The sequence below is a fragment of the Neophocaena asiaeorientalis genome, unplaced genomic scaffold, assembly GCF_003031525.2.
Source record: "Neophocaena asiaeorientalis asiaeorientalis breed wild unplaced genomic scaffold, Neophocaena_asiaeorientalis_V1.1 scaffold648, whole genome shotgun sequence".
NCBI lineage: Eukaryota > Metazoa > Chordata > Mammalia > Artiodactyla > Phocoenidae > Neophocaena > Neophocaena asiaeorientalis.
The window spans coordinates 3,867,642-3,892,988 of NW_020172781.1; the positions used below are offsets into that span (position 1 = coordinate 3,867,642).

The following is a 25,347-nucleotide window of genomic DNA, read 5'->3' on the forward strand; positions in this document are numbered from 1 at the left end:
GGCTAAGAAAGAAGTACAGCTGCTCAGCAGAGAGTATATGGGTGTACTTCTGGTCTTCACTAAACCCAGAGGCTGTTTTGAGTTCTGTGGACAGCAGAAGCCTCCGTTCTCTGACATTTGTAGGCTGAACCAGAGCTGCAGGGGACCCCATCTGGAGACAGACAGGGGCTTCCTGAAGTCAGTCTCCTGAACAGGCAGAGCAGGTGGGAGGGGACGGGAGCTCCATTTGGTACCAACAACCAAAAGTGAAGATGAGGTAACAAAGGCTAGAAAGGAGTCATTTATTAAAAAAAAAAAAAAAAAAAAAAAAAAAAAAAAAAAAAAAAAAAAAAAACCCAACGAAACAACAAAAAACATACAGCCTTCAGCAGGATCTGAAGACATGACGGAGGAGCACACCATCCTCACTGCCACGTGCACCACCTGTGAGTGCCACCCGCCGCGACCTCCAGCCATGGGGCCCACAGCGCCCCAGTTTATACACAGGTCACCTGCTTAAGGGAGAGCCCGGGAAACATGGGCCCTTCTCCAACCCCTGCTCTCAGGTGGGCAGGCCAATCCCCGGCTTCTCTCTGCCTCCAAACAACGGGCAATTTCCCCTCAGGCTGTGGACACCACTCCCACTAGTCACTGCTGGGACACTGGGTCTCCAGCCAAGGCCACAGCACACGGGCAGATTTAAGGGTCACAGCAGCTCATTCTTGCCACAATTCCTGGAACGTAGGGCCCATCTCCGGGGGTGTTTGACATTTGTCCCCAAAACCCAGTTGTCACAACAGGTAAACCAAGACTATAATCACAACAGCAAGGACAGGATCGTGTTGCTTTTTTCCTTTTTTTTTCTTAAAGGAGTGAGGGCATGGAAAATACAGCACACCAATGAAACAAAATGCCAAAAAAAAATACAAAAAAATAGAAAATAGAAAAATGTATTTACAAGTAGTACATTACTATGATCAGAAAGCACAAAGACACCTGCTGCTATAATACATGCACTGGTTCAAGAAGAAACTATCAAAAACCCTGCAAGGGAGAAGCCTGTAAAAATGAAAAAAGGGCCAAAAAGTTTTAACTTTTCATCCCTAATTTGCTACACTGATCAAAAACCAAATGAGCATCCCCTAAAGTCCATGAGTATATCAGTACAAATACTATACTGTTTTTTAACTGCATGTTCAGTTGTGGAGGGAAAGACAGCCGCTTATCCATATACAAGGAAGCCAGAGTGAACTGCTCTACATGCTAAAAATTACAGCAAGCCCCTGTCTGCTATACAGCATGATCTTAGCAGGTTTTAATTTTTGTTTATTCATATATATCCATGTGCATGTGTGTGTATGTACGTATAAAAACCGTGCCCTTGTTCACTGCCAACACAACATCTGGGTGGACGTGAACTCATTACAACAAATTCTTATGTGTATGTTGTAAGAAGTCACTCAGTGTCTGTGGATTTAATAAGTCACTGCACACCACAGAAAATATTTAATAAATCCAAAAAACGGAAAGAATATAATGACAGAAGAGTTTCTGTCTCAGTTCTCTGAAACTGAGTCCCCCATAGGAAACTGGTCCCAAAAGTTCTTGAGGGTTCACTGAGGAAACCAGTTTGCTAATGTTTTTCATCCTTTTAGTGTTCAAAGGTATAGAACGACTCCTTGCCCTTGTCAGTTTAAACAGTCACATCTCCGTCCCCCAAAGGTTAACAGTCTGGTGCAGATCCATAAAAACGGGGGAGGGAGGAGTGCTGGGGAAGGCCTGTCACTTCAGGAGGGGCTCCACCTCTCCAACGGCAGGAAGAGAAGGAACCACACAGGCTCCAGCACCTCGCTCCTGCAAATGCATAATCCGGTCACATGGCAGTCCTTAGACAGGTACATCTCCGAGTACCAGGCCAGCTCTGAGAGGAAACAAAACCACACGTGGACAGGAAAGGACTGAGAGGCCATTCTGGTCGCTCTCTGTGATCCATCATACTTCCAGGAATCGGGAGCTGCTGGACTTGGAGTGGAATGGCTCAGACCACATCCGCCGTAGGTCACCCTGGGAAAGAAGGAACTTCACTAAGTCACAGATTTCAACTCGAGGCATACATACCTACAAGTCCTTTCTGACTCCTGATCTCAGATCAGATTGCTTCTGTGGAGAATCAAAGAACATTCAAATTTTACTCACTGAAAAGTAACCCCTCATTCTTTGAAGAACTCCTAGAAGGGCTCTTAAGCCCCCTGAGTGGGTAAGGGCTTTTACCAACTCCGCCCTGGTGGCAGTTTTATCACTTATGATTCAGATGATCTAGGCAAGATAATTAACCTCTGTGCCTGTTTCATCATCTGTAAAATGTGGATGATAATATAAATCTTATAAATCAGATAATGCCCTTAGTTTTTTTGTTTTTTTTTTTTGCGGTACGCGGGCCGCTCCCTGTTGTGGCCTCTCCCGTTGCGGAGCACAGGCTCCCGAAGCGCAGGCACAGCGGCCATGGCTCACGGGCCCAGCCGCTCCGCGGCATGTGGGATCTTCCCGGACCGGGGCACGAACCTGTGTCCCCTGCATCGGCAGGCGGACTCTCAACCACTACGCCACCAGGGAAGCCCTGCCCTTAGTTTTCACAATGCATTTCTTAATTATTTCCAAACTTTAATGCAGAGTATTAAAGGGCTATTAGGTGGCAACAGGGTGCTGTTCTTTTTTTTTTTTTGCGGTACGGGGGCCTCTCACTGTTGTGGCCTCTCCCGTTGCGAAGCACAGGCTCCAGTTGCGCAGGCCCAGTGGCCACGGCTCACGGGCCCAGATGCTCCGCGGCACGTGGGATCTTCCCGGACCGGGGCACGAACCCATGTCCCCTGCATCGGCAGGCGGACTCTCAACCACTGCGCCACCAGGGAGGCCCCAGGGTGCTGTTTTTTAAGAGAAGCAGGAAGTCTCTGTAGCGGGGCTTTAGGGATTTCAGTTAATTAATCCATGACCAGGTGGTAAGGGGTCTCCTCATGAGTATTGTCAGCCAATGGCTGTAAGAACCTGAAAGAGGTTGCTAATATCAGGTTAGCAAAAAAAAGCAGGCAAACAAACAAAATCCTCCCCAAACAACAAAAACAAAAAGATCCCGCTCTCAAGATCAAGAGCTTAGGGTCTTAAGCAGAACCACCTCCAGCGAGGAGAATACATACCCAAGTCCAGGGTCAATGCCATGTTATTGCTTTCACTGGTTTATAACTGCCTCTCTCACCTTTAAATAGGCCATCGTGAGGAGTGGCAATAAGGTAAATGGCACCAAATAGAGAAGGGCGGGCTGGGCTGCTCGGTGAATTCGAGACGCCACAGTAGCAGTGAGTAGACCTGCGGGGAGACAGAAACATTCGTGAATAACTCCAAGGGGACAGCCCCGAGAGAGGAGAGCCGCTGCTGCTTGGCACAGTCCTGAGATTGTACAGCTGTAATGTGACACATTCCATCCAATGGTGGGGAGTGAAATGCCCAGCTTGAGCAGGTAAAGAAACAGGGAGCAGCACAGTTTTTAAAAGCATAGAATTCTAAGGACCTGTGAGTAGCCCAAGTCCCACTCCATGCCCAGGTCCCTGGTTCCAGGCCCCATTTCAGCCCTGAGTGTACCTGGTCGCCCTCTGTCTCCTGTGGTATATGATGACAGACTTGGAGGCAGAAGACCTGGGTTCAAGTTTCAACTCTGCTGCTTATGACAGCCATATAACCTTGGCTGAGGCCTTTCACGTCTTGAGCCTCAGCCTGCTCATCCATCTAATGGGGATACCACAGTTGCCCTGCCCCCCTCAGAGCCAGTGGAGTTGAGTGGCAATGAACCCACACCTACGAGAGCACCGTGGACTATGAGGTGCTCCTTCAGTAGGAGGCACAGAGGCAAAAAAGGTGCTCCTTTCCGTTCACTGTCGTAGCTGTTGGAGTACAAACAGGTTACTAGCCCAATTACAACCGTCTCTTCCTGTCTGCCCGAATCAGAGCTGGCTAGAGAAAAGCTGGCTGAGGGAGAGTCCGAGGTCAGAGGTTATGGAAATGTTAGAGCAGATGAAAGGAAGTATCTAATAAAGTAGGAAATAAACATGACATTCGGTAAACTCAAGCCGAAGATTTCATCGTGTGGTAGGTCTTCTCAACTTTGAGGCCTGACCACACTTTTCCTACAATGTTCTTCAAACATATTATTGGATAGGGAACTAGGCTGCTGGCCAACACATAGAGCATCTTTCATCTCGTGGGTCAGTTTTTTTTCCTTTGTGGTTGTTTATAACAGCAACCAGTCACTGCTTTCCTTTCATCTGGCATCTGCAGCTAGAAGACCTGATTTAATTCCAGGGGTTGGAGGACAGCCAGAGAGGGGACTGCATGCAGTCTCTCTGGTTCTCTTACCTACGAAGTATCCAATGAGGGTGCAGTGAAAGTAGGAAACCTTCTGCATGCGTCCGGAGATGTTGGCGGGTCCAGAGGCACTGCAGGAGTCACCGTTGGCTTGCTTTTTGTAGTTGTCATAACGAAGGACAAAGCACAACAGGAGTCCAGGCATCACGATGTCTCCAATGCCCAACATAGAGAAGTGACTGCCAGTGGAGCTGGAACGTAGTGTCACATGTCAGGGGTGCCGCCTTCTACAACCCCATTTCTCCTCCTGCGCAAAGTCTGTTCACTTTCTAAGAAGTCAAAGAACTTATCTGAACGGTAGATGGCAATCTCTATGGGTTTAACAACACTAGTTTTTAAGAGTTCAGAGATTAAGAGCCACAAGAGTACTGGTGATTGAGGTCTTCAGCCCCCACCCTCAGTGCTTCGGGAGAGCACCGCCTAAGTGACTGCCTGGAGCCATCTGCTTGAGCGCTGCCACCTCTAGAAATGTCAAGCAGCTCACCATGTGTCACAAGTTCACTGCTAAGACTTCAAATAAGCACCTACTACTACCAGACATGGGAGATTAAAGCAGCACATTAATTTTTCCAAGATTATAGTTCCAGGAACTGTATAATTTTAGCATTAAGACATTTTTACAAATGCCTCAGAAGTAAAAAAGATCCAGATTCTCCCGTTGATTCCCTCTAGCCAACTTTAAACTATGGTAACGGGGTAACACAGAGTTGTTTGATAACATTATTCAATATTAAAAAGCTGCACCTGTATCACTTAATGATCAGTCTTTGCAAGTTAAGTCAGAATTCTTGACCCCATCTGTAAAATGGAGATGACTCACAACCCTTTTCCAGTCCAGCATCAGAATGCTGATGACAACAGACAAACCGGGGAACAGAGGGGCAGAGGAAGGCAGTGTCCTCACCATCATGAGATGAGGCCGACACGCCAGTCTTACCTGGGGAAGACCAGTTTTCCAGGCAGAGACAGGCGAGGAACATCGCGCCCAACATTGGGCCCCAGGTGGAGCTTCCGGGATAGAACGTCAAGGGGATTGTCAGCCGGCTGTGTGGCCACCTTCACCATGACGTTGCTATTAAAGATGTAGGCAGAGAAAAACACCTGCCGAGGGGAGAGTCACCTTTACCAGAGGGAGCTGGGAGCACCCCGATCTCAGCACCAGCCCTCTTTGTTCTTAAGAGCAGAGTCTCAGTACTGCATCATCAAGCTTTTTAGACTGCACGCTTTGAGGAGAAAGAAAATCTTCGCTCCTGTGTATACGTGCAGATTTTTTCCTCTCCACACCCACAGAGGAAGCCCTTACAGCAGAGCTGCCAGTGCTCCAGGGCAGAGAACCTAGCCTGCCTGCTCCCTTTTCCACCCCGAGAGTCACACGTGTACTCTCTACTGTAACGAGTCCCGACAAACACAGGCACGGAAAGCTGCCTGCTCACCTTTTAACAGGTACAGTGCAGGCCGGAGTGGTCTCAGACAGGAGGTACTCTGGCAAGCAAACTTTGGATATTTAGAGTTAAAAATTTTCCGGAGTGAATGTTCCAATTAAACACAAAGGAGAGCAGCAGCTTTGGGGAAACAGACACTCACCCAAAAGACATCGTAGATTAAAAGCCCTGAGAGAAGCAGGCAGGAGACCTTGAGGCTGGGCAGGCGGACGAAGGCGATCATAGCGACACAGAGACCCATGGCCAGGGCTGGGGAGGAGACAGCAGTCAGTGTGGAGCACAGGCTCAGCTTCTCTCCACAAGCTATTCAGCTCATAAACGTAACAGAGTTTGTAAGTCCCTCAAAAAATCAGGCAGCCCTAAACCCCAGTCTAAGATGTTTACACCCTACTAGTGCAAAGTGCCCACCGTTAGCCCACTGTGACCTGCTCGTATTTGGGGAAATCCCTTTTCTCATGCTATAGATGGTGCTCAACTAAGACCCAGGGGACTGTTCTGAATGCTAAAGCTCTAAGCCAAGCTCAGTTCCGGCCTCCCAGCTCTCATCTCCTGCCTCCCCCCATTACTTCAGATGCATCGCCCTTGCTCCTTTAAAGCCAATGCACACCCTGGATCACATCTTTTTCACTTACTTAAGGACACTGTTCCAGCCACTCATTTTATGCTCATCCTCCCCACCTGGGTCTAAACTAAACACAACAACTCAGAACTGCTCAATGACAGGATTCTCCATGACTCCACACAATGTCATTCTATCCCTAATCTTCCAAACAAGAAACTCTGGGTTCCTTTTCATCTTATCGTAACCTTCATCACGCACACTCAGGCTGCAACCACCCTGGGGTGCTCCTCTAGACTGTCACGGCACACCTCGGTCACGATTCCCATACTTCCTAGTGTGATGTGTGTATCCTTTCCCATTTTCTGTCTCTCTCCCCCACTTACTCTTCACTGCCATTGTCAAAAATCAGTTCACATCATTCCCTGCCTTAAATCACGAGGTCCCCTACTCTCTGATGAATCAAGTCCGACTGTAAAGGCATAACTCACACAGAATGGCGCTGCAACACACGCGCTTGGCCTCAAGCCTCTTCTTTTGCTCCTATGCCTCCACCTACTCCTTCTCTCTAAGTTGAGCGATAACCTTTTTCCAATCATGCCCACCAAGTCTCCCCACCGTACTCCATGTTTGAAGAGGCAGCATGCATCCCATCTGACTACTTCAGAGAAGGTTCTTAATACAAGCACGTTGAATGAGAATCACTCCCACCCCCAACTGAACAGTGCCACCAGCCATGTCACATCCCTGAAACACACGCTCAACTATTCATCCAGTTTGCCTCTCTTTTTCTTCATTCATCAGCTTTTGCAAACATACCACACCACTTACTGGTCAAATTCTTTCAAGTCTTCCCAAATTTAAAAGATTAATTTGTAAGATGAAACTGAGTAGATAAAAAATTATAGATTTAGTTCAAAAAACTCTGAAGTATTTTCTTAATATTAATGCTTCTTGGTATAACTCTGAAAACATACTTCATGCCTTGCCCTTTAAAATAACCACATTTATCATTCTGTTTTCAGAAGAACATATTTCAGAATGTTACAGTCACGTGCTAGAAAGCTATCTTTTCTGTTAATAGCAGAAAACAAGTCAAACACACATCAAATACCAATCTGAGAAACAAACAACTAAAAAGCTCAAAGACTCTCTCCGTTTTTTGTTTTTTTTTTGAGGGAAAACTAAGCTTGGTCACAAGGGCAATGTAACTAGTGTAAACTGGTAAGAGATCCTTGGACAAGTAGACATTGGGAAGTAGCAACAATGACAGAAAACGATATAAAAGTTAAGGCCAGTAAGGGTTTGGGGAGCCTCCCTGAACACTCAATGACAGCACCACTGTAGCTGAGCCGTCCTCAGAGCTGCCAGGGACACAGTGCCTGGAGAGGAGAGGAGCCCCTCAGACGTGGCACTGCCTCCAAAGAGCTCTGTTCCAAGGTCTGGATTAGCCTCATGGTTGCTTGGAATGGGTAACAGGAAAAAGTGTGATCCATACCCATAATCTCTGCTTTCCAAATTCCTCCCTTAAAAAAATTCTTTAGATAGTGTTACAAACAGTATAAAATTGACTTCCGTGTTTCAGCTTCCTTCCCTTCTGAAACACCAAGAAAGGAAAAGGTGAACAGACTTTGTGGGGCAGAGCAGTTAGATAAAATTTCATGCGATTAGTAAAGCAAACTATGAAAATAAGAGAAGTAATAAGGACTGAATGAAAAAATAAGTGGAGATGGTTACAGGGTCTTAAATAAAAGTCGAACAATGTCTTAAGGGAGAGAACAGAAGAATAATGGTGGACTTTGAGAAATGTCCTTCTATCAAAACAACTATCAAGATGTTTTGATAGTAAGTATGAAATATACACAGGAGTTCTGTGACTGTGGTTAGTCACTTCTCAGAACCTGTTTCCTCTTCTGTAAAATAAGAACAATACTAGTACCTACTTCAAAGAGCTGTATTCAGGATTACATGAGAAAGTCCATGTAAAACACCCAGCAGAGTGCCCAATGCATAAAAAGCACTCAATAAATGTTAGCTATTAGTACCTTTATAAAATGATATAGACATGTATTTATATTATTACACAAAAGAAATCTCTATCATATACAACATATTATATGACATACATTATATATTCCACATATATTTATATATAATATGGATATTATATTACAGTATAATTCCATTTATATTAAGAAAGTATCGTCTACACAAAAATTTGTATTCCAATTTTCACAGCAGCATTATTCACAATAGCCAAAAAAGTGGAAACAACTGATGAACGGATAAATAAAATTGATGCATCTATACAATTAAACAGTATTTGGCCATAAAAAGGAATGGAGTACTGATACAAGTTACAACATGGATGAACCTTGAAAACATTATGCTGAGTGAAAGAAGGCAGACACAAAAGGTCATATGTAATTTTATTTATGCAAAATGTCCACAAGAGGCAAATTCACAGAGATAGAAAGTAGATTAGTGGATGCCTGGGGCTGGGGTGGGGGGAACGGGGAAGTGACTGCTACTGGGTGTGGGTTTTGGAGGGTGGGTGTGAAGATGCTCTAAAACTGATTGTAGGGGACATCCCTGGTGGCGCAGAGGATAAGACTCCGTGTTCCCAATGTAGGGGGCCCAGGTTCAATCCCTGGTCAGGGAACTATATCCCACATGCATGCCGCAACCAAGAGTTCACATGCCACAACTGAGGCGCCAGTGAGCCGCAACTAAGACCGAGCGCAACCGAAATGAATTTAAAAAACAAACAAACAATAAAACAAACCAGGGACTTCCCTGGGGGCACAGTGGTTAAGAAGCCACCTGCCAATGCACGGGACATGGGTTTGAGCCCTGGTCCAGGAAGATCCCACATGCCGCAGAGCAACTAAGCCCGTGCGCCACAACTACTTAGCCTGTGCTCTAGAGCCCATGAGCCACAACTACTGAGCCCACGTGCCACAACTACTGAAGCCCACGTGCCTAGAGCCTGTGTTCTGCAACAAGAGAAGCCACCGCAATGAGAAGCCTGCGCACTGCAATGAAGAGTAGCCCCCACTCAGCAACGAAGACCCAATGCAGCCAAAAGTAAAAAAAAAAAAACAATTAAAAAAACAAAAAAAACCCAAAGTGATTGTAGTGTAGGTTGCACAACTCTGCAAATATGCTAAAAACCACCGAATCGTACACTTTATTTTTTTAAAATAAGTTAATTAATTAATTTTGGCTGCACTGGGTCTTCATTGCTGCATGCAGGCTTTCTCAAGTTGCAGCGAGTGGGAGCTACTCTTCGTTGCAGTGCGCAGGCTTCTCACTATGGTGGCTTCTCTTTGTTGCAGAGCACAGCCTCTAGGCACACGGGCTTCAGCAGCTGTGGCTTGCGGGCTTCGCTGCTCCATGACATGTGGGATCTTCCCGGACCAGGGCTTGAACCGGAGTCCCCTGCATTGGCAGGCGGATTCTTAACCACTGCACCACCAGGGAAGTCCCCCGAATTGTACACTTTAAATAGGTAAATTGTATGATATGTGAATTACATCCCCAAAAAGCTGTTATTAAAAAAGATCTTAAGAATGTAGGTAAAAATAATAAAAAATTTGATACATAACACCATCTTTGGACACCTAATTTTCATGGTAATCAGAGGTACCACTACTAAAACACAGAAAGTAGAGGAAGAGAGGACAAATTTAACCATAAATGATATTAAAATTTCAACTTGTCACATAGTAGTTACTTACCATCCATGAGAAGCCAATGGCCAGTGAGAACCCAGATGAGGACAAGCATGACAGACAGAGAGAATGATAGTAATTCAGCAGCAGTGAAACGCCCACAACAACCAAAGGAAATCCTGGAAAATACACAACATGTATTGGACAATAAATTATATTCAATAATCAAACTCTCCTTTGGTTCTTCATTATCAGAATTTGTGATGGCCAGATTAAAATAGTAGGCAATACCTAGATACCCAGAAATCCAAAATACCCAAATCTCTTTGGAAAAAACTACAGAAAGTTCAAAGGAATTATACTTCTGCATCCATTAGATAATGTACTTTTTATCCCAAGTTATCAACATGGGATGGGTATTGAGAAGTTTAAAGTGATAATATCAATCTTTAGAAAATCTAAATGTAGGGGAAATTCTAATTCTTAGGAGGAAAACAAAATGAAGAAAGTCAACAATTCAATTCATTAAGCAAAGATGAATAAAATTAAGATGGTACTTCTATGGTTATCACTAATTCCTGGGAAAATCAGCCGCCCCAAGTGACTGATTTCCTAAGTGCATACAGCATTCTTCATTAGCACAGCATTTTGTTTCCATGGAGCAACGGCTTTAGGAGCTAAACTGTGAACACTGGGATTAAACCCAAGTGGCTGGTATATATTCTAGGTCATCAAAGACGAAAGGCAAAGAATCTTTGAGTCAAGCACTATTTTCATATTCCATTAACTAGTAAAGGAATGAAAACGTTGCTTCAAAAGAAAACTCATCTTTCAATATAAGCAAAGCAAGGAAGCATATTACAGTGACTCTGACTTCCTAAGGTTTACATTTCCTCTGCTACGAAAAGGTGCAAAAAGAAGTACTATCTTACAGTTTTAAAAAACTCAAACATTTCACTTTCCAGTCTGCTGGCATTTGTGTGCTTCAGTCAATACCAAAAATTTAGACCCCTAATACTGCTATCAAGTATGAGACAAAAACATACATATACAAGTTTACAATTTAGAGGAAAATCCCAAGTCCTTACTTGTTCTGAGGTGAACAGGGTCTTGTTAAATACTGGCACATCGGGAGAAGAAGAAAAGCAAAAGCTATCGTTGCAAGAACTAGAGAAAGAAAACGTATGGTTAATTTTTTTGTTGTTTATTATTTTACTAAGCATAAGAAAAATGGCATGACTTACGGAGACAATCATTGCCCAGAATACTTTTCTCGACAAGTGCATACAATAGTATTAATTAACTAGAGAAGAAAAGTATCTTTCTTTAGCACCGCACAGACAACCTCTTAAAAAAAGATTACCTGATTTGAAGTAGGGGTAGCATTGGTAGGTTTTCTCTTTCTCACCTATCTCAACAAGAAATGATAAACAGCGGGCCAGGGTATGATCTAACAAGTCTAGCATTTTGATGTTTCACACGTGTCCATCATCGCTCAGCTTGAAAACTGATCAGATAGCTGACAGTTGAACTGCTGTGATTAGCTATGAGTGTTTCTATCGGCAGAAACATGGGTAGGGGTTGCCCATGACTACTCTACCAAACTGGACTTTCTGGTAACCTAGCAGACAAGGAGCCACAGCCAAAGCAATTCTGCTCTGGTGCCACAAAGCTCATGAGTTTTCAACCCCTGGCCTTTCATTCAGATTGGGTTGGCAGGTCTGAATGGATGATACAGGTATCAAGTATCTTGCAGGACTGAACTGATGATACAGGTATCAAGCGGTCCAAGGAGGAGGTGCGGGAGAAAAAGCCAGACTTATGAAGAAAAACTTGCACGGCGCAGTGTATAAATCTTAATTTTTGAATGATGATTTTAAAAAAGCTTAAAAATTTCCTTTCAGCTTAATGTTAAGATCAGACAGAGGAACTCATTTACCTGCTGTACATATTGTAAAAACTACTTGAACTGAGTCAAAGAAGAAGAACATTACTAGGAGAGAGACAGATGCTCCAATCGGAAGGAACAGGGCCTGGGTAGAGTCAATAGTTTGGATACCTGAAAGAGAAAAAGGGACATATCAACGACTTACCTAATAGACACTGTGCCCATGTACTTCAGATACATTAACTATAAAATGCAGACAGTTCTAGGGATTAGTATATAAAATATAGATTATCTAGGCCCTTGGATTCTCTCCTTCCCAGTGAGACTGTGAGCTCCTTGCTGTCCTCATAGTGCCTTTATTATAGTAGGTGCCCAAGAAATACTTGTTGAATTGACTTTCTACCTCCTGGTGCTACCATCTGGATGACAGGGTGCCAAAACAAACAAACAGCAAACAAGAACATTAAGAGGCAGTAAAAATTCATTTTAGTCAATTTGAGTACATCTGTGGTCCTGTATATATAGGTTTGGTAAAAGAGGTGGTTTAAACTCCCTGACTAAAATAATTTCTCATCATCTGTGGATTTAATGTACTCATGTTCATTCTTCCCCATTGTTGCTAACAGTTGAGGACTGACTTTGGTGGGGGAGGGGGGAAGAACAAGACATATCTGGAAACAGTAAATCAAAAACATTTCTTTGTGGGAACATTTTAAAGAGTAAATAGGAGATAAATGGGGGAACCAGAAGCTCTTGGGATAGAGCAGGATTTAGCACAGTGGTTCTCAAGTCTTGGCTGCTCATTAGAATCACCTGGACAGCTTTAAAAAAAATCACAGTGCCCGGGCCCAACCCCAGAGCCAACTAAACTGAAATCTCAAGGGTTAGTAGGTCCAGGAAAAACTCCCCACAAGATTTTATTTTGGGGGCTTCCCTGGTGGCACAGTGGTTAAGAATCCACCTACCAGTGCAGGGGACGCGGGTTCGAGCTCTGGTCCGGGAAGATCCCACATGCCGCGGAGCAACTAAGACCGTGCACCACAACTACTGAGCCTGCGCTCTAGAGCCTGTGAGCCACAACTACTGACCCCACGTGCCACAACTACTGAAGCCTGCACGCTTAGGGCCCATGCTTCCCAACAAGAGAAGCCACCACAATGAGAGGCTCGCGCACTGAAACGAAGAATAGTCCCTGCTCGCCACAGCTAGAGAAAGCCTGCGCGCATCAACGAAGACCCAATGCAGCCAAAAACTAATAAATAAATTAAAAACAAAAACTGCTCATCAGTATTCAAATTTACCTGTCCTCAAGAAAGCTATTTAGGGATTTTTGTGAAATGAATATTAAATATTTCTAAAAAACAAAATTGCTTCTTATTGGCTAGGTAGATGAGTCAAATAATTCACTAAGGAATAGGGCAATTCAATTTCAGAAGAGTGAGCCATGTGTCAAGACAAACAGAAATGATCTGGAGAAGAGTCTGAACTGCAGTCAAACCCATTCATCTTGGCCCATGGATAGGTTGTTTTTTTTTTTTTTTTTTTTGGAGGGGGGTGCATATCTTAAAGTCTTATGGGCATCTGTAAGGCAAAACTCTATGAAATCTCTAACTAAATTTCATCTAGTTTTTTTTTATTTGAGTGCTCTACAATAGTTCAAAGAACTACTTGAGGAAGCTAGATTTCAGATGACTTTCACAAAAGAAAATAACGTTTTCTCAAATAAATGATTATTTGTTATATAAGAAACAAATCTTTTTAAAAAAATCTATAAATCTGAAAATACACACCCACATCCCCTCCTTCTGTAAAACAAAGCATCATATAGTCTACAGATTAATTATACTGGTTTAAAATATGAGAAGGAAAAAAATCAAATGACTGGCTAGAACAAAGACTGTTTACTAAGGCAGGCATATGAGAAGTATTTGTTTATAATCAATCTAAATTTTCCAAGTTCAGTCTGCAATTAAAATGCGAAACAGAATACAAAGAACCTTTCTAGAATATTAGATAGACTGCACAGATTTTTGTTTTTTGAAAGCACAGATTTTAAACCAGTAAGTATTAGACGTTATTTCCATTAGTTTTACAGAAGGACTGCCCAAGAGAGTCTATCAAACAGCAATGTCACAGGGCAAGTGAAGCTCCTTTAGTTGCTTACAATATGTTACCAAAAATAATGTACACAACTTTAATACTGCACTTCCTAAAGGTCTAGAAATAATGGTCCTGAAGGGGAAGGAGCTAATTAATTAGAAATTTTAGCCAAACTCCAGTGACAAAACAAAACAGAGCAAAAGCAAAAGAGAGCAGCCATAATTGGGCGGACTTACTCAACTGCAGTGGCTTTACCTTTAAAGGCAAAATCAACATAAGAAATAGGCATGATGAGGGAATTAAAAATTATGTACAGAGACATTATTTTTTGTATTTAGTGAACAGGTTGCAGAGCAATACACCAATGTAGTACTGATAACTGTTTATGAAAGTTACTGATTTTGCACCTCCATGAGAGAAGCAAGGATGTTTTTTTTTAAACTCATTTCCAGAGCTTATGGGGTTTGCAGTCTAGGTAGGGAGATTAAGATGTGTTTCTCTATTAATGAAGAGAATTCTAACTGTACATCTCCATTAGTCTTCACAGTTCAAATAAATTATAGGGGAAGCCTAGTAAAGAACTTCAAGGTATCAGATAATTGGAGGTGGGGGGGGGTTGTTTTTGTTATTGTTGTTTAAACCCTCTTAATGCTAATTAGATGAAGGAGTGGTGGGCCAGAAGGGGAAATTTTCTATATAGGTTTCCTGGGGCAGATTCAGGGATAAGATGGGAGTTAGAACAAGGTTAGGGAAAATCAGAGAGAACCTGGAAGGAACTCCCTCCCCTCCACTTTCTAACCGTCTTTACTGTAAAACATAACACACATACAGAAAAGTACATGAAACAAAGATGTAGAGTTCACTGAATCATCACATGGCTAATACCACCCAGGTCAAGAAAGAGAACTTGCCATGGCCAAAAGTCTTTCTTGTGTCCCTCCCAATCACTGCTCTTTCTCTTTCTCCGAAAGAGAACTACTATTATATCCTGGCTTTTACGGTACTTTTTATTTGCTTTGTTTTCTACCAAGCATGCATCCTAAAATACTAATATTTATTTTGCCTGTTTTCTGAACTTACTATATACACTGAATTATGTAGTATGTATTTTTTTGTGTCTGGCTTCTTTCACTCAACATTGTTAGAAACATCCACGCTGTTATACATAGCTGTAGTTCACTAATTTTCATGTCTTTTTCATAAATTCCTTGATTCGTATTTTGGGAGTAGGCAACTGCAACTTTTAAAAAACATCTATCTACTTTCTTCTTCATTAATTAGTTCGTAACACTTGGCAAAATCTTAACGCTAAAGTCATACCCTCCTTTTCTTAGAACTCCCCCCAATTCTTCTTGTTAATCTTCATTGTTAAGCATTTCAATCTCCTCAGCACTTACGTCATCTCATGTTTCTGTTCATTTTTCTCGCTATTATTATTTCTTTGATTTTTGATGACTGCATCCTGTTTTCCATGCCACCCCTTCAAACTGGAATGATACCATATTCCATGATCAAGTACTGGCCTTCTCTGCAATGGCCATTTCTTTATGTTTTTCCTGATTATGTGGAAGTGGACTGCATTCTGTCCTGGTCTGTGCTTATCCTTTTTGGTATCCATGGCCCAGATTAGGCACTGAAGAAATAACTTTTGTTGAGGATAATTTTAGCACAAGAGGTAGATTCAAGGAAATTACCATTAAACAACCACCAACTACTCTTTAGATGCTGATTAACAATGAGAAATACAAAACTGATGTTACCAGGTAAATTCCTTCCACTGCACAGACTGACTTAACCATTTATTTGAGGATAAAAAGGTACTTAGACACATACTATTGATTTCTTTTAGGTTTATGTGATGCAATGCACAACAGATTTGTAATCTGGTTTAAGTACATCATTTGTATATATGCTATATAACAGGAATTTAAAGGAGTTTCAAGTGTATGTAGTGATTTGGTTTAAACTATTGATAGAAGGGAAGCTGCTATGTAATAATTTAACCCTAAAATTGGATACTGACACTGGGTTTTACCTGGTTCCTGTGAAGTTACTGGTATGGTATTTTACTTAATATAAGGATCTGCGTCATAAGTTTTTGTGTGTGTCATAAGTTTAAGAAAAGGCTCATTATATTTAAATGATTCTACTTAGGGTATTTGTCATGCCCACTTTACATTGCTGGGGACAATGAAACACATTTAACTCAGTGAAAATTGGGCAAGTATAATTTAGTTGATGGGGTATTATAATAACTAGGGAAAATGAAATAGATATTAAGTGATCTCTTTTCAATTTAGTTTCTAAGATCCTCCATCAATATTCTATTAAACTTTATGTTAGATCTCCAGTCTTTCCTCCTTATTAGGCGGTGACCTTGATTTGTCCTACAAGTCACGCTTATTCTCCTCCTCTGTGCCTGTATTATATGCTCTTCCCACCTGGAGGAACCTCTCCAGCAATCCAAGTTCACTGTTTCATGTCAAATTCACTTTCTCCAGGAGAGTCCCTTACTAAGTTGACCCACTGTTGCTCACTTTGGCTTGCCTTTCTCTTTTTTCTCTTTGTACATGGATGTCAAAATGACTTCCCTCTGGTGCTTACTCTGATCTATTGATAGTAGATTCTGAGGCTATGGTAAGGGTCCATGAGAAAAAGTACCTGCTCTAGGTATAGCATGGAAAGTGGTATTTGCTCTGTCTTGCACTTTCTTAACACCTTGGGAAGTATTTTGGCCACACTGCCTCCGTGACAGCTTGAGTACCAGCTCTTGTACTTTCGCATCTTTCAAAATATCTAATAAATGCCAAGCACATGGTAGGTACCCAATATCAATCTCTTAGTATTATCAAATCAAGTCTCCTTACTTCTAAATTCAGTTCTCTTTCTATAATAAGCATTACCAATTTTCTAGTACAATTTACATATCATAAAAGTTACCCAGTTTAAGTGTGCAATTCAATCCTTTTTTTTTGTAAGTTTACCACGTGTGAAACCATCACTATAATCTAGTTTCAGAATATCTTCATCAGGGCTTCCCTGGTGGCGCAGTGGTTGAGAGTCTGCCTGCCGATGCAGGGGATACCGGTAATCACCTCAAGAAGATCCCTCATGCCAGTTTACTGTTAATTCTCCTTCCCATCCCTTGCCCCAGGCAACCACGAATCTGTTTTCTGTCTCTATATAGTTGCCTTTTTGGAAATTTCATATAAATGGACTCATACAATATGTAGTTTTTCTATCTGGCTATTTTTACTTAATTTTTTAAAAAATTAATTTATTTAGTTAGTTATTTTTGGCTGCGTTGGGTCTTTGTTGCTGCACGCGGGCTTTCTTTTTTCTAGTTGCGGCGAGCAGGGGCTACTCTTCCTTGCACTGCACAGGTCTCTCATTGCGGTGGCTTCTCTTGTTGTAGAGCACGGGCTCTAGGCGCGCGGGCTTCATTAGTTGTGGCACGTGGGCTCAGTAGTTGTGGCTCACAGACTTTAGACCGCAGGCTCAGTAGTTGTGGCGCATGGGCTTAGTTGCTCTGCGGCATGTGGGGTCTTCCTGGACCAGGGCTCGAACCCGTGTCCCCTGCATTGGCAGGCGGGTTCTTAACCACTGCGCCACCAGGGGAGGCCTACTTAACAATTTTTTTAAAAATTAATTTATTTTATTTTTGGTTGCATTGGGTCTTTGCTGCTGCGTGTGGGCTTTCTCTAGTTGCGGTGCGCGGGCTTCTCATCATGGTGGCTTCTCATCTCAGAGCACGGGCTCTAGGCACACAGGCTTCAGTAGTTGTTGCTCACAGACTTAGTTGCTCCGCGGCACGTGGGATCTTCCTGGACCAGGGCTCGAACCTGTGTCCCCTGCGTTGGCAGGTGGATTCTTAACCACTGTGCCACCAGGGAAGCCCTTAACAGTGTTCTGAGGTTCATCTATGTTGGAGCATATTTCAGTAATTAACTTTTTTTAATGCTGAATAGTATTCCATTGTATGGACATACCATCTTTTGTTTATCCATTAACTAGTTTATTGATCTTTCAGTTGCTTCTACTTTTTGGCTATGATGAATAATGCTGCTGAATACTTGCCATATAGCACGCTTCTGTTTTTTCAAAGCAAACATTCTTTAAAATCTTAAGTATCAGAAAAGATACAATAGTTTTACAAGTACTTCAAGTAGCTATCTTTAAGAATCACTAAATGAATTTATGATCAACACCTACAAAATTATCAACCTCACCAAAGGATTTAAATGAAGTTATAAGCAGGCAGATACCCATCTATCCTGTTCGTCTTTAAGAAAATAAAGAGGGCTTCCCTGGTGGCGCAGTGGTTGGGAATCTGTCTGCCAATGCAGGGGACACGGGTTCAAGCCCTGGCCCGGGAAGATCCCACATGCCACGGAGCACCTAAGCCCGTGTGCCACAACTACTGAGCCTGTGCTATAGAGCCCGCAACCACAACTACTGAAGCCTGTGTGCCTAGAGCCCACACTCCGCAACAAGAGAAGCCACCGCACCGCAACCAAGAGTAGCCCCCGCTCGCCACAACGGGAGAAAGCCCGCACACAGCAACGAAGACCCAATGCAGCCAAAAACAATAAATAAAGTAAAATAAATTTATTTAAAAAAAGAAAATAGGGCTTCCCTGGTGACGCAGTGGTTGAGAGTCCGCCTGCCAATGCAGGGGACACGGGTTCGTGCCCTGTTCCAGGAGGATCCCACATGCCACGGAGCGGCTTGGACCTGTGAGCCATGGCCGCTGAGCCTGCGCTCCGCAGTGGGAGAGGTCACAACAGTGAGAGGCCCGCATACCGCAAAAAAAAAAAAAGAAAAAATCTTGGCAGCAAGCTTTTAGGCATGAATTAAAAGCACTATACAAGAAATCCGTAATTCAGGTTCAGAACATAAGACTTTAACAAATTATACCATACAGATTTAATTTTATTATTATACCAAACATAATCCTTGAACCCAGTAAATTATCTACTGGGGTTATAGAAAGAATCAAATTAAGACAACTACATGTAGAAAGCTAATTGTCATAAAATGCCTTACTATTATTGGTGCTGTTGCCATTGAAAGACCCAGAAGAACTGTTACTGTCTTTCTCCTTATCTTGATTTTCAAAGTCCATATTAAGGGACCTGTGGGAAAAAATTGTATAAGTAAGTTTTAGTTTTACTTAAGAAGCAGACCAGAAAAGTGAGTAATGAGACATACTTTTAAATGCTAAAGCATTAGGAAGGAAAGGAAGATCTCTTTTGAATAGCTCTGCAAAACACTTCTTGATGCCATATTTAAAAAAACAATCTACATTCCTTACAGTGTCAGTTCAAGAGTTTTCCTGACTGCAGGTAAAAGCATTCCATTGTGGCTGAATATTCCAGCCATATCTCTGTGTACAGCTTTAATTACTTCCTTATGCTAAATACCTAGAAGGAGAAATATTGGGTCAAAAGGCAAGCACAATTTTGAGACTTTTACATACCACACAATTGCTTCCAAAAAGGGTGGACCAATTCACTCTCTGAGAACAGTGTATGAGAGCACTTGTTTCTCTACACCTTGCCAGCTCTCATTCAACAACATGGATTTGAGATATTGCTATACATGGGAATATCCAACGTATTGGAGAGACAATAAATAGTGAGTAAAATAGGCTCTCATGGATTTTACATTCGAAGGGGGGGGGAAACTGACAATAAACAAGAAAAATACGTTAAATATAGGGTATGCTAATGGTAAGAGCTAAGGAGAAAAGGCAGGAAATGGAGAGGGTAGATCTGAAATTTTAAACAGGGTAGGCAAGGGAAGGCCGCACTGGTGTGATTTCTGAGTCAAGACTTGAAGGAAGTAGACACAGTCAATCTGGGGGACTAAAAATGTTGTCTCTGTCCTAATTTAGAATTCTTTAACTATTAAACAATTTTATGTACCTGAGCTTGCCCATTTCTCTTTCTGTGAACTAACTGTTCAAGTCCTTAGCTCATTTTCTACTACTGCGTTCCTTTAAAGTGTTTGTGCGTCCAAAAGAACTTCCTGTGATGGTGGAAATGTTCTGTACCTGCACTGACTTATTTGGTAGATATTAGCCACGTGAACACTTGAAATGTGGGAGCACAACTAAGGAACTGAATTCTACATTTTATTTCATTTTAATTAATTTAAATAATTGGAGAGCTAAAACTATAAAACTTTAGACAAAATCTTTGTGACCTTGGATTTGGCAGTGGATTCTTACATATGACACCAAACACACAAGTGAAAATTTGATAAACTGGACTTCATCAAAATTAAAACCTTGTGTGCTGCAAAGAACACTTTCAAAAAAATGAAAACACAACCCAAAGGATGGGAGAAAATACGTGCTATTATGTATCTGATAAGGGCCTTACATTTAGAATACAGAAAGAACTCCTCCAATTCAATTAAAAAAAGACAACCCAATTAAAAAGTGGGCAGACTCTGAATAAATATTTCTCCAAAGAAGATAAACAAATAGCCAATGAGCACATGAAAAGTTCTTTTTTTTGTTTTTTACACATATATACATGTACATGAAATCTTTTTATTGTTGTTTTACAAAAACAGGGTCATACTATTCACATTTTCTGCATCTTGCTTTTTTTTGTATTTTATTTTATTTACATTTTTATACAGCAGGTTCTCATTAGTCATCCATTTTATACACATCAGTGTATACATGTCAATCCCAATCTCCCAATTCAGCATACCACCACACCCACCCCCTGCTGCTTTCCCCCCTTGGTGTCCATACGTTTGTCCTCTACATCTGTGTCTCTATTTCTGCCCTGCAGACCAATTCATCTGTACCATTTTTCTAGGTTCCACATATATATGTTAATATACGATATTTGTTTTCCTCTTTCTGACTTACTTCACTCTGTATGACAGTCTCTAGATTCATCCACGTCTCTACAAATGACCCAATTTCGTTCCTTTTTATGGCTGAGTAATATTCGACTGTATATATGTACCACAACTTCTTTATCCATTAGTCTGTCGATGGGCATTTAGGTTGCTTCCATGACCTGGCTATTGTAAATAGCACAGCAATGAACATAGGGGTGCATGTGTCTCTTTGAATTATGGTTTTCTCTGGGTATGTGCCCAGTAGCGGGATTGCTGGGTCATATGGTAATTCTATTTTTAGTTTTTTAAGGAACCTCCATACTGTTCTCCATAGTGGCTGTATCAATTTACATTCCCACCAACAGTACAAGAGGGTTCCCTTTTCTCCTCCACACCCTCTCCAGCATTTGTTGTCTGTAGATTTTCTGATGATGCCCATTCTAACTGGTGTGAGGTGATACCTCATTGTAGTTTTGATTTACATTTCTCTAATAATTAGTGATGTTGAGCAGTTTTTCATGTGCCTCTTGGCCAACTGTATGTCCTCTCTTTGGAGAAATGTCTATTTAGGTCTTCCGCCCATTTTTGGATTGGGTTGTTTGTTTTTTTAATATTGAGCTGCATGAGCTGTTTATATATTTTGGAGATTAATCATTTATCTGTCGATTCATTTGCAAATATTTTTTCCCATTCTGAGGGTTGTCTTTTTTTTTTTTTTTTTTTATTTGCAAAAGCTTTTAAGTTTCATTAGGTCCCATTTGTTTATTTTTGTTTTTATTTCCATTACTTTAGGAGGTGGATCAGAAAACATCTTGCTGTGATTTATGTCCAAGAATGTTCTTCCTATGTTTTCCTCAAGAGTTTTATAGTGTCCGGTCTTACATTTAGGTTTCTAATCCATTTTGAGTTTATTTTTGTGTATGGTGTTAGGGAGTGTTCTAATTTCATTCTTTACATGTAAGCTGTCCATTTTTCCCAGCACCACTTATTGAAGAGACTGTCTTTTCTCCATTGTATATCCTTTCCTCCTTCGTCATAGATTAGTTGATCACAGGTGCGTGGGTTTATCTCTGGGCTTTCTATCCTGTTCCATTGATCTACATTTCTGTTTTTGTGCCAGTACCATAAATTTTGTTGAGGATTTTTGCATCAATATTCATCAGTGATATTGGTCTGTAATTTTCTTTTTTTTGTAGTATCTTTGTCTGGTTTTGGTGTCAGGGTGATGGTGGCCTCACAGAATGAGTTTGGGAGTGTTCCTTCCTCTGCAGTTTTTTGGAAGAGTTTGAGCAGGATGGGTGTTAGAGCTCTTCTCTAAATGTTAATTCACCTGTGAAGTCATCTGGTCCTGGACTTTTGTTTGTTGGAAGATTTTTAATCACAGTTTCAATTTCATTACTTGTGATTGGTCTGTTCATATTTTCTATTTCTTCCTGGTTCAGTCTTGGAAGGTTATACCTTTCTAAGAATTTGTCCACTTCTTCCAGGTTGTCCATTTTATTGGCACAGAGTTGCTTGTAGTAGTCTCTTAGGATGCTTTGTATTTCTGCGGTGTCTGTTGTAACTTTTCCTTTTTCATTTCTAATTTTATTGACGAGTCCTCTCTCTTTTTTTTTTTTGCGGTATGCAGGGCTCTTACTGTTGTGGCCTCTCCCTTTGCGGAACACAGGCTCTGGACGCGCAGGCTCAGTGGCCATGGCTCACGGGCCTAGTCGTTCCGTGGCATGTGGGATCTTCCCGGACCGGGGCACGAACCCGTGTCCCCTGCATCAGCGGACTCTCAACCACTGAGCCACCAGGGAAGCCCTTCCTCTTTTTCTTAATGAGTCTGGCTAATGGTTTATCAATTTTGTTTATCTTCTCAAAGAACCAGCTTTTAGTTTTATTGATCTTTGCTATTGTTTTCTTTGTTTCTATTTCATTTATTTCTGCTGTGATCTTTTTCCTTCTGCTAACTTTGGGTTTTGTTTGTTCTTCTTTCTCTAGTTCCTTTATGTGTAAGGTTAGATTGTTTGTTCGAGATTTTTCTTGCTTCTTGAGGTAGGCTTGTATAGCTATAAACTTCCCTCTTAGAACTGCTTTTGCTGCATCCCCCAGGTTTTGGATCGTCGTGTTTTCATTGTCATTTGTCTCTAGGTATTTTTTGATTTCCTCTTTGATTTCTTCAGTGATCTCTTGGTTATTTAGTAACGTATTGTTTAGCCTCCATGTGTTTGTGTTTTTTTCCCTTGTAATTGATTTCTAATCTCATAGCACTGTGGTCAGAAAAGATGCTTGATATGATTTCAATACTATTCACCTCTATATGTTCTTTAATTCTTCTAGATCTTTGTTAAACATTTCTTGCATCTTCTTGATCTTTGCCTCCATTCTTTTTCCAAGGTCCTGGATCATCTTCACCATCCTTATTCTGAATATTTTTTTTCTGGAAGGTTGCCTATCTCCACTTCATTCAGTTGTTTTTCTGGGGTTTTATCTTGTTCCTTCATCTGGTACATAGCCCTCTGCCTTTTCATCTTGTCTGTCTTTCTGTGAATGTGGTTTTTGTTCCATAGGCTGCAGGATTGTAGTTCTTCTTGCTTGTGCTGTCTGCCCTCTGGTGGATGAGGCTATCTAAGAGGCTTGTGCAAGTTTCCTGATGGGAGGGACTGGTGATGGGTAGAGCTGGCTGTTGCTTTGGTGCGCAGAGCTCAGTGAAAAGTTCTTAACAACACTAGTCATTGGGGAAATACAAATCAAAACCACAATGAGGTACCACTTCGTACCCACTAGGATGGCTGTAACCAGAAAGTCAGATAATAACCAAGTGTTAGGAAGGCTGTAAAACTGAGACCATTACATGTTGCTGGTGGGAAATGTAAACTGGTGCAGCCACTTCGGAAAACAGTCTGGCAATTTTCAATTTCTTTAATAAGTATAGGGCTATTTGGGTTACCTATTTCTTCTTTTTTTTTAAAAATTAATTTATTTTGGGCTGTGTTAGGTCTTCACTGCTGTGCGCGGGCTTTTCTCTAGTTGCAGCCAGCGGGAGCTACTCTTCGTTGCAGTGTGTGGGCTTCTCATTGCAGTGGCTTCTCTTGTTGTGGAGCACGGGCTCTAGGCGCACGAGCTTCAGTAGTTGTGGTGCACGGGCTTAGTTGCTCTGTGGCATGTGGGATCTTTCCAGACCAGGGCTCGAACCCGTGTCCCCTGAATTGGCAGGCGGATTCTCAACCACTGTGCCACAAGGGTAGCCCTACCTATTTCTTCTTGAGTGAGCTTTGGTAGATTGTACCATTCAAAAAAATCTGTCCATTTCACCTAAGTCGTCAAATTTATTGGCATAAAGTTGTTTATAGTAGTCCCTTATTATCCTTTTAATATCTGTAGGCTCTAGTAATATCACCTCTCTTACCCCTGATATTAGGTTTGTGTCTTCTCTTTTTTTCCCCAGATTAGTCTGGCTGGAGGGTTACCGATTTTATTGATTCTTTAAAAAAATCAGCTTTTAGTTTCACTGATTTTTCTCCAGTAGAGGAAATCTATTTGATTTACTTTGGTTTTGATCTTTATTCTTTCCTTTTGTCTACTGAATTGGGTTTCATCTGCTCCTTTTTTCTAGTTTATTAAGAAAGGTAAAAGCTTAGATCATCGATACTTTTTGCTCTATTCTAATCCAGGCATTTGGAGCTACAGTTCCCTAAGTATTGCTTTTGCTGCATTCCATAAATTTGGTGTGTTGTGTTTTCACTTTGTTTTAATTCAAAGTATTTTCTAATTTCCTTCTTGATTTCTTATTTGATACATGGAAGTGTGTTATTTTTGTTTCCAAACATCCGGGAATTTTCCAGAGCTCTTTCTGCTCAATTCAATCGTGATTTGTTAGGAATTGAATGTTTGTGTCCCCCACAAAGTTCATTTGTTGAAGCCCTAACCCTCAATGTGATGGATGGTATCTGGTGATGGGGCCTTTGGGAGGTAATCTGGCTGAGGTCCTGAGGGAGGGGCCCTCACGATGGGATTAGTATCCTAAGAAGAGAAAGCAGAGAGTTTGCGTGTGCGCTCTCTCCTTCTCTCTCCTGGAGCATGCACACACTGAAGAAAGACCATGTATGTGAGCACACAGTAAGAAGCAGGTCATCTGCAAGCCAGGAAGAGAGTGCTCAACAGAACCCACCCATGCTGGCACCCTGACCTTGGGTTTCCAGCCTCCAGAACTTGAGAAAACAAATTTCTGTTGTTTAAGCCACCCAATCTGTGGTATTTTGTTATGGCAGCCCCAGCTGACTAACAGAGATCGGAGATCATACTTTGTATGCCTTGAATCCATTTACTGAGAATTTTTTTTTATGTCCCAAAATACATTCTATCTTGGTAAATGTTCCACATGCACTTGAGAAGAATGTGTATTCCACTGTTGAATGGAGTGTTCTATAAATGTCAATCAGG

The 25,347-nt window shown here is 41.7% G+C and overlaps 1 protein-coding gene across 1 annotated transcript in view; it reads right to left on the bottom strand.

Annotated features, from left to right (window-relative positions):
* Window positions 1-796: 796 nt before the first annotated feature.
* The window catches only part of SPPL3 (signal peptide peptidase like 3), a 102,161-nt gene continuing 77,610 nt past the window's right edge, over window positions 797-25,347 (bottom strand). The window contains exons 3-11 of the mRNA XM_024741519.1: window positions 19,102-19,190; window positions 12,007-12,126; window positions 11,156-11,234; window positions 10,134-10,246; window positions 5,977-6,083; window positions 5,330-5,493; window positions 4,384-4,583; window positions 3,230-3,339; window positions 797-2,043 (exon numbers count right to left, since the gene is read on the bottom strand). Coding sequence (XP_024597287.1) covers window positions 1,972-2,043; window positions 3,230-3,339; window positions 4,384-4,583; window positions 5,330-5,493; window positions 5,977-6,083; window positions 10,134-10,246; window positions 11,156-11,234; window positions 12,007-12,126; window positions 19,102-19,190 — 1,054 coding nt within the window. The 3' untranslated portion in view covers window positions 797-1,971. The remainder of the gene's footprint in view (window positions 2,044-3,229; window positions 3,340-4,383; window positions 4,584-5,329; window positions 5,494-5,976; window positions 6,084-10,133; window positions 10,247-11,155; window positions 11,235-12,006; window positions 12,127-19,101; window positions 19,191-25,347) is intronic.